This window comes from Ctenocephalides felis, unplaced genomic scaffold (genome assembly GCF_003426905.1).
Source record: "Ctenocephalides felis isolate EL2017-DRISC unplaced genomic scaffold, ASM342690v1 CF-g0.4_SCAFFOLD_01604, whole genome shotgun sequence".
NCBI classification, from domain to species: Eukaryota; Metazoa; Arthropoda; class Insecta; order Siphonaptera; family Pulicidae; genus Ctenocephalides; species Ctenocephalides felis.
This window is the reverse complement of record NW_020537758.1, coordinates 46,032,548-46,042,671: the sequence shown is the minus strand read 5'-3', so window position 1 is coordinate 46,042,671 and position 10,124 is coordinate 46,032,548. Positions and strand designations below refer to the sequence as shown.

Here is a 10,124-nt window from a genome sequence, read left to right as displayed (position 1 = left end):
CAAATTTTGAAGATTTTTTTTAAATAAATTACTTTTTGTAGTTAGAGCTCTATTGCAGTATGTTCGATAAGAAGACCATGAATTTGACATGAACGTTAACGCCATGCAACGTTTCATTAAATAAATAAAACTTGTTTTTAAAATTAGGTTTTAAAAAAAGGCTCGTCGATCGAATGCAAAACTAGCTAATCAATGGGAGTCTTTATCGAGTTTCAGAGTGCATCCCTTTTTGAGAAAACCTAGACAAAAAATGTTAAATTTTGAATCACACACATACTCGGATACTTTTTTGAGTGATAGAATAAGATTATTGTTTGAATCAGATAAAATTTAATAAGAATCGCTATAAAATGGAGCCATCAAATCCGTTGGAAAATTCCATAAAGTTTATGTTGCTAAATGCGATCAAGTAATTTGAGTATTATGATGAAAGGGCGATAAATGTTGCAGATATTTCTTTTAGAACTCTATATCAATCAATTCAAAAGAAAAATGATTAAATCGCTAGAAAAATTTAGCAAACATACTAAATATGTATTTTTTTTAATCAAATTATTTGTTATATCAGGGTATCTGCATGGTATCTGTTAGTTCACCTTAAAATAGAAAATCAGGTAGCTCTATCTGCAAATCATATTAAGTACCGCACATCTTAAAATCAGCTATGAAAAATATTTAAAAATAGTTGTTTTTTATATTTTTAATTGTTCAACATATTTATTTTATACCATTTACAATAGTTATTTATAATAAGAACTTTTTTGTTAGTATGCATTTACTTCAACTAGTATTTTTATAGTTTCGATTATTATTTTCTAATAATTTAAGTACATATTTTTAATAATCAAAAATATTATCAATATTGGAATTCTTATACCCGTTCTTCATCTATTGGTGTGAACCATGATCTGATATAAGTCCATGATGCAATGGAAAATTTCTCAAAACAAGTTCTCATAACACAATTGTCAACACTGTCAATAAATGTGGTTAAGAGGGTTAAGATAATACATAAATAAATGTAGTGCAATATGTTATGGAGAAACTATAAATTATTTCTGAAAATCGAATTTGGAAAATCGAAAAAAAATATTTCAAATCTTGCGCCATGTATCCTATGTACAAGGACAACAGCCAGCACCCAATCTAAGAGAATATTTCTATTACATTGATCATCAGGGAATGGTAACCAATTAATATTCCATTATCCTAATTATAATATTTATATGATATAATAAGTTTTTTTAAATAAATAATTAATTGATCAGAATCAATTACAATTTACAGTTATTTCTTGATGATTCAAAAATGAAAAATTTCACATCGTGCTTCAAAGATAAAGATTTCTTAGTATTTTTCTTCAAACGACTTCGAAAAAATACCACAGACCGATACAAAGAATTTCCATACCTTTCTCTTTGTGGCCGAGAAAAAAATTATGTCAGATGTGACGATCTTCCAATAGTATACACTCATGTCTTGCCGATAGAGAATCAAGAAAAGCAATATCTATTATCTTATGCTCATGCTGGACCTTTATTAACTGAGAAATTTGAACCAAATAAAATATATATGTGTCCAAAATCTGGACGTGTTTATCATCCAGCCCATGAGAAAGTAGGATCTATTGGACTGATACGATCTAAATTAGCAATAGAATTTAGTAAATACTTTGAATTTAAAAATGGTGAAGAGAATCCTCCAACACATTTTACATGGGATGGTAAAAGATATGAATTAGATTTATCATGGTATAAAGCTATAATGGAGAAATCATAATTATGTTGAATAGTTGAATTAATGAATATAATATGTGATTTTATAGAAAAATATCCTTAACAGTTGATCTGTAATTTAAATAAAACAATTTTGTATAGATTGGTCTTACAGATTTTTATTGCATCGATGAACACAATGTTTGTTTTTAAAAAAATTTGTACTACTAATATTGTAGTCTACAATTGCAGAATATCATATAAATATCTTACCAATGCACAATTGAAAGTACATTAGAATTTTATAGGCACTTACATTTAATATAAATAAATTGTTTTAACATCATTCACATATGATAGTCTCTGAATAAATATTACAAAAATATACTCTAATCTCAAATAAAATATTTGAGCGTATGACAACCTGAAAACTATAACTAGTATTGCTTTAGAATCTAAAGATTAGATAAATAAATTATATATTCACAACAATTATTTCAATTAAATTGTAGTTAATGGAAATTAATCTAAGTCTTATACTACTTCTTTGAAGATTGTTGTAATGCTTTTGAAGAGTGTTGATGAATATTTTGCATGAGCAATTAAAAATATTTGTAATAAATTTGTAAACTCTATCAACTAAGTTAATATCTCATTTTATGAAAACCTAATATTAATAATAAAATAGACTTAAAGGACACTTTTCAAATAAATAAATCTTCACAAAATTCTATAAAACCGATATGTAATAAATCAGATGAGTTGTTTTTAATCAGCAAATCTCATAATTTGTATTTCATATTTTTTATCTGCTATGTCGATTCATCTGAATTGTTTTTAGAAAGAGGTGTGAAAGATCCTTTTTCAATCCAAGACAGACCTAAATTACCGCTAGATCTATTATCTGTTAACGTCCCTGGTAATGATTTGCTTTCATCATTCCTAAGCATCTCTCGTAATGGCTCATGTATTGCTTCATTGTATTTTTCAAATGCTATATAATGTTTATCAGTAGTAGGTGGTGGATCATATATGGCTTCTATACTTGCCTGCACACATAATTTTACTTTATCTGTAAATTCTGATCTGTTGCTGTGTAATAATTCAAAAGCTTCTTTATTTAAAATTTCATTTCTGGGATTGGCATCTGCATTATGAAATACCCATTTTATATACTTTAACAGTTGCCAAATGTGATTATCCGAAAATTTCCAATTGGAAAATCCTATAGAGAGATCTAACACGCCAGTATTTTCATTGATGTGTGGGTGGTATACTTTATTTTGGAATATCACAGTCTAAAAAGCATATATTTTTTTAGATTTATACAAGAAATATATAAATGATTTTTAAATTTAAAAGCGTTAGAAATTTCAGATGTACGGCAGATTATGTGAAAACAAAAATTTCATTTATTCAAATAGTTAATTATTTCAAATATTTACTTACTGGGACCCCACTATCAGGAAATGTTTCTGGTATTATTATATTAAATCTAAATACAGCTTCTGCATAAAATCCTTCATGTAAAAATATAACTCCAAACCACACTGTAAAAAATTTATAGATTTATTTGAATGAAACTATTTATATATTAACTCATTATAATAAATAAAGAAAAAAAGTTAAAACTAACTAAAAATTTAAGGTTTCTTATAATTATATATTCTTTCAATTATGAAGAAACTATTCGAATCGAATAAGTATTATAAACTTATATATTATTTTTGGTTACATGATTTTACTTACAAAATGAGCTTTCAAAGGAAGGAATAACGTATGTATTCGTAATATTTTCATTTTGTATCAATTTGCTGAAATTAAATAACTTTTAATATAAATATGTAAAGATGTAGCATTTAATAAGTAAAACAAATTAATTAATATTTACTATTCAGCTAATATTTGATATTCCTTATGAAAGATCTGTGTTCGTACATTTGAATCACATTTTTCTTTTTCTTTAGAATTTAGAGGATCATCTACATTTGTCTGCAATTGAATTTATAAATATTATTTACGGATGTATTATAACAAATTCATCATTAAAACATTATCTGCAAAATATACCTCCACCACACTACTTTTATCCATTCTTTCATAAATATTTAAAATTTATGTTAATTTAATTTGCAATTAAAAATAATATTAAAGCTGTCAAAATTTCAAACTGTCAAGAGAGCTGTCAATGATCAGATGTCAAAATGTTTGACAGATCTTGGCAAAAGATGGCGGGGCGACAATATTTTGCGAATGATCATATTTTGTTATAGTTTTGATTATATAAATATGTGAAGTTTATTCACACTAACAATTAATTTGATGAAATTTTACTACAATATTTTGTTTTGATTATCTCGAATAATAAAAACTTCACACTTACTTAAAACCATTCAAAACATCTATGGTCGATCTATTGTGACAGTTACTTCGATCATACTTCACATGAACGATTAATATAACCTATTTGCCATGCCACTAATAAATATATAACCTCTTACTATTCATTGTCAAAATTTAAGACTTTTTAATTATAAAGTGAAAAACACAATTACCAAAATGACTTCTAGAGAAAATCACAAAAGGAAACTTTCCAAATCAATTTTGGAAATGAAATTCATGAAAAGAACAAAAGAAAAGTTTCAACAGGAGCAAGAAGATGAGGAAGGTAGGAATATGTATAGCAATGAAATTACAGACAAAATGAGACACAACAAAGGATCACAATATATAGAAGAAACAAGTTTTGCCATATGTGAAGACTTACTTATTGGTAGACTATCATACAAAGGTATGAATCCTGAAATTGAAAGAATTCTTGAACTCGAAGAATTAGAAAAGGCTGCCAAAGAAACACCAAAAGATGAGGCAGATGTTACAGATAAAGAGATGACAAAATATTATATAGACAAGACGGGACAGCGGGGAAATAATGAATCTAGAACATATTCAAAGTATAATATAAAGCGAAAAAACACTGAACAAAGGAATACACCTTCAAAGTTTCTCAAACCAAATTATGATAATTTATATAAGTAATTAATTTTAAAACTGATATGTTATGAAATAATAGTTGTAATCATATATTGCATAATATTTTTGTAGAATAAATTTATATTCTAGCTAGAGTTACAAATTTGTAGTTATTGATATGCACACTAAATTACGTCTTAACAGTTTCACTTATGGGCTAAATTGCAAAAAATGACACATTCCTAAAATTAGTGTAATAACTGAGGCCATAGATATTATAAAACATAGATAACGGGGCGTCACGGGTATTCTAAATAATTTGGCACTTATACTTAATGTTGATGTATAAAGCAAAACTGTGTGTAGATCTTCATGTGATGTATCCATATGTACAAAAGGTCTTACTACAATTTCATGTCCTACACTTTTCAGCGAAACACAGGTTGTTGTCAATCTAGCAGCCTGTAAATATAAAAATCATTATTTAATTTGAAATAATTAGAATATTTTATTCTGTTTTACTTGCAATGTTCTTACTTGAATAAAAGGTGCTGCTGTTATAACCAGCCACAAAAAAACATTTAATATGTGAGCTGTTATATGACAAAGCTTGCTACTTTCAATATTATCATAATTTAACAACCATATTAGACCTGAACAAGTCCATGAAACATTTACAATTGTGAAAAGTCCTATTGCTGGTGACACTTTTTCATTTAGATGTCTTAACAATAGACGAAATTCACTTATTTCCTAAAATAAATATCATATATTATTATAGATTACAATTCATACATTAATGTTTGATTAAAATATGAAGACTTGCTCTCATCCAATCAAGTGGTTGGATTGTTCTTTGGACGAGTCTTTCTCGCAAAAACTGTAATTGATATTTGAGTAGTTGCACTTGAATACAATAACAAGCTATTACCGTAGCTTGAACTGCATCTTGGCATAAAGTAGTGTATATAACTAAAGCTTTTAGAATGGTCTTAAACATGGAAGGCCTAAAAATAAAACCCGCTATGGTAATTTCTACCTGTTTTAAATAACAAATTAGAAAAATGTGAAATTTGTAGTCAACATTGCTCAATTTATGATAATAATAATAAAAAGTGTTTTGTTCAAACCATGAATTAATCCACTTCAGCCAAATATGGTCTTCCTTAATTGTCATCCAATTTACAGTCATGCAAGAGCAAACTGTCCAAAGCAAACCGAATATTATAAAACTCCATAATACTCGTAGTATTTTTTTGGGATTTTTTGTCAATTCTCCAGGACTTGATGATAATATAAAGACCTTAAAAAAAACACTTTCCTAAATTTCTCAGTTTTTTATGTGATACATCTATATTAAATTTTATACCCGTTCTATCAAGTGTTGCAAATGTTCATTGTCAGAAATTCGAAATATAATAACAGAATATATGTATCCAAAAAAATGCAATAAGCCAGGAATTACGTAGCTAAATAATATACTTGCATTGCAAATTCTTTCATCATTTGGCCATTGTGATGATTTTACTAAAATGTCTGAAGATGAGTTATTATTTCTCAAACAATATCCTCTATCTCGTCTGGAAACCATAAGATATTAATAGTAATGGATTATTAAATTGTTAACATTAAGAAATACAGAACTATATCAAAATGGAAGAGAAGTCACAAAATCGATCTAACTTCCGCTCTAACGGTTTTCAGGAACCAAAATATTTAAAAGGCGCACACATGTTAGAATAAACCAATGTGAGTTGAATTTATATAATAAATATTTTTGGCAATTTATTCATATTTTTAAAGTTATAATAATATGTTAGTTATATATTAGAAAATAAGCTCACTTACCTAAAACAAGTAGCAAATTGAATAAAGTAACCAAATAATAGAGAAATACCAATAAATGCAGTCTGTGTATGTCCTAACAACGATGTGGGGCTCCAAGTAGCAGATCTTTCTATTGACATAGGCCTTAGGCCCATCAATCCAAGAATGCAAGCATACGGCAGTAATAGCTTAAAAAGGTACGTTTAATTTAATTTAATTTTTTTTTAAATACGTTTTTGGTTCAATATAATTGTATTTATTGTTCTGTTGTCCATGGCAATGACCTCCATGTGCAAAAAAATAAATATTGTGATAATAACTGATGAGGCTAGACAAAGCAACGGACAATCAGTATGATGTTGATATAGAAATTGTGGAACTTGAAATTGAATTATTTCAAGTTCATAATAGAAATTAATATAGTGAGAAGAGTGCGAAAAATTATAAATAATTGATATATAAAAAAAGAATAATAAAACAAAATTAAAGATGATTAATAAAATGTAATTGAATGAATTATTAAATTTACATTTTTTTTCAATTTCATCTCATAAAGAAATTAATCGGTTTAAATTAGAACGGAGAGAGATTTTATAATAATTATAAAATATATATTATATATTACTTTGAGATAATATAATAAAAAAGCGATAAATTTATTCATTATTGATATCTATAGATATTTTTTAAAATAAATTTAATAATTTTAAAAATAATTAAATTGAATATTTTTATAAAACTAAAAATTGTGTATTTTCTATAGATTTTCTGAATATTTCCAACTATTATTTTACTGCATTTTTTTCAAGATATTTTTTCCTAAATTTACACAATTTATATAAATACACTATTTTTTAATTTTATAAAAAATATTCAATTTTATATTTTTTGAGCAGTATTAGAACCAATAAAAAATTATTTATATTGAACTATATATTATTGAATAATATATACTATCAATTAATATTGAATATATATATAATAACTTTTAAACCAATTTATTTGGTTTGAATTTAATTTGTTTACTAGCGGATAAATATTTTTAATAAACAAGATATTAAAATTTTTGGCAGTACTTAAATATTTTTTTACCTTGCATTTGCAATAATCTAAGACTGCAGACGTGTTGTGACTTTCGGAATCTGGAGTTCGTACACTTTGATGTGTCTTGAAAGATAATATAATGTGAATTATCTTATTATTGAGATAAATTTATGTTTTGTCTATATTTACTTCTGATAATATACTAGTAGTTTCCGAAGTATTTGAATCCATTTAGAAATGTATAACATTTGATTCGTATACTGTTGAGCGGTCACGTTTCAAATGTTTCATGTTCTTAATACTTTTTTAATAAACATAACACTAAAATTTTGTTAAAGTTTCACAAACACTCACTGTTTCATAAATACATAATTTAACATTCACAGATCACTCACAGTGATTCAAATGCAATTATATATTTAAATAAATAAAATAATTTTATTAATAATCTTAACTTATAAAATGTTCAATTTTAAATAAATATTAGAAATTTATTAGAAAATGAGTATACATTTTATAAATTTCTATACTATTAAAAATTTATTAACGTATAATTTCTTCACATAATTTTTCCAGAATAATATGTCGAAGTTTATTTTTATAATGTTGATGAATGAGTAAAGAATAAATAATACCGATAACCCTGCTATATTCTTTATCTCCAGTAACATATGTGAAATTTGTATACTCTTCTTTTATCTATGTTTGTATGTATACTTAGCTAGTACAGCTACCAACAAATATTTTTTGTGATTTATAATTTTTCTAATAATTTTGACTTAAAACAATAAGTTTTTAGATTTTCAAAAAATTGCATTTGGTTGCAAACATTAATTGCATCACGACCAAAAGCATATTGATCGTAATTATGCAATATATAATAGATAAGTAAACATAATTATAATAACATAATAAAAAACGCATTATACCCAGTAAACCACAAAACGTAATTAAAACGTTATGTAACGTAAAAGATGTTACGTCTAACATAACGGTACGTAACCTAGGAGGCACACAGACGTTTCTATTTCCGCCTCAAAAACGTAACGGCCTGTTTTTTGTTACGTTTCCAAATTGCGCGAAACACGTAACGATTTCGTTTTTGTTACGTTTCTAAATTACTAAATTAACGTGTGGCTGTCTTTGATGTTACTTAAAAATTTAATAGAATTGCTGTAATATAAAAAACCATTTTTTATATTAATTTTATTTCATATTTTAATAAGAATTTACAAAATTTACATAATATATACCTAAAATTACAAACTACAAAAATAAAATTTGAATTTTAAAAATTTGATTAAACTAATACAAAAATTAACAATGCTAACAAATTTCTACTTAACAGGATGGAATTAAAACTGTTTTATTTTGATTATATAATTTTAACCATTGAAAATAAGTCTTGTGTAAAATTCTTGGCAACCTTTGTTTATCAAATTGAAACCATTTTGCTGCTTTCTGTTTGTAAATGTATCTAAAACAGAACCAAACAGGTTAGAAACAATTTCTACAAATTATTTATTGATAATATTGATTTAAATTTTTGTAACATTACCTCTAATAATATTCATTATTTTCAAGTTATTGACAGCTAGGCAGTCTTTTCAACCATACTAAAAACATATTAATTCTTCATCGAATTACACTTTAGACAATAATAATATAATAACTTATAATATGTTAACATACTGATTTATAATCAGTTGTCAAAGGCAACTGATGATGGCAGTGACATACTATTTAGGTTTGTAAAACTAATTCAAATTGATATTACACATACAAATATTAATTGTTGTTTATTATCAGGACATCTCATTAATGTATACACAATATTCATTATTGTTTATCACCAGGTCATCTCATGTTAGTTGCACGCAAGTAGCTGAAGAACAAGGCTCAGGTGGACCTGGTGGAGCACAATCGATTTATCATTTGCATCTTCATGTAATGGGAGGACGTCAAATGCAATGGCCACCAGGATAATAAAATAAATAAAGGATAATCAATAAATAAATAAACTAGGTTTGTAAAACTATTAAAACATTTTCTTGAGATGGCCCAGTAGTTTTCAAACTGATATGTGATATTTTACCTTGCATAAAAAATCGTAATGATTTTTGCTTTATATGAAATTTATGAATTAGACCTTTTGTAATAAAGACATTCAAAATGTTGATATATCAAAGCAATGTAATGCCATGTCTTTTAAACTATAAATGCAAATTTAAGAAGTCAAGCATTATTGATAAGCATCCAATCATTTATTGTTATTTGGTATAAAAACTACTTCAATAAAGATTGAAAATTTTAAAGATACATAATTAAAAAAATAATGATAGATATAATTAGTCTAAAATAATTATATTTATTATTAAGATTTCAACATTTAATATTTCCTTGATCTAACTGATTTACATATAAACATAGATAGTTGTTTTGAAAAATGTTTATATTTTGGGTAATTTGTTGCAGTTATCGTTAAAAATGTATGTTTGATATATATTTACAAATAAAATAGGAACTATATTTGATTTATATTTATATATGAATGTGATTAGATGT

At 25.7% G+C, this 10,124-nt stretch overlaps 3 protein-coding genes across 3 annotated transcripts; 2 read left to right on the top strand and 1 right to left on the bottom strand.

Moving 5' to 3' along the window:
• Positions 1-1,065: 1,065 nt before the first annotated feature.
• LOC113372418 (UPF0598 protein CG30010-like) lies at positions 1,066-1,779 on the top strand (the record flags this gene model as incomplete). The annotated part of the gene is made up of 2 exons (XM_026612744.1): positions 1,066-1,185; positions 1,288-1,779. Coding segments are annotated over 2 exons (612 nt in total), but the record flags the coding sequence as incomplete, so codon positions are not given.
• A 743-nt stretch (positions 1,780-2,522) lies between these two features.
• LOC113372416 (protein crossbronx homolog) lies at positions 2,523-3,869 on the bottom strand. Its single transcript, XM_026612741.1, has 5 exons — positions 3,786-3,869; positions 3,607-3,707; positions 3,465-3,529; positions 3,165-3,265; positions 2,523-3,013 (listed from the first exon to the last, which is right to left on the bottom strand). Exons 1-5 carry the CDS (start codon positions 3,807-3,809, stop codon positions 2,528-2,530), a joined length of 777 nt encoding a protein of 258 aa, XP_026468526.1. The 5' UTR covers positions 3,810-3,869; the 3' UTR covers positions 2,523-2,527.
• A 276-nt stretch (positions 3,870-4,145) lies between these two features.
• Positions 4,146-4,754, top strand: LOC113373842 (M-phase phosphoprotein 6-like). Its single transcript, XM_026614115.1, has one exon. It carries the CDS (start codon positions 4,275-4,277, stop codon positions 4,752-4,754), a length of 480 nt encoding a protein of 159 aa, XP_026469900.1. The 5' UTR covers positions 4,146-4,274.
• The last annotated feature ends 5,370 nt before the right edge of the window (positions 4,755-10,124 follow it).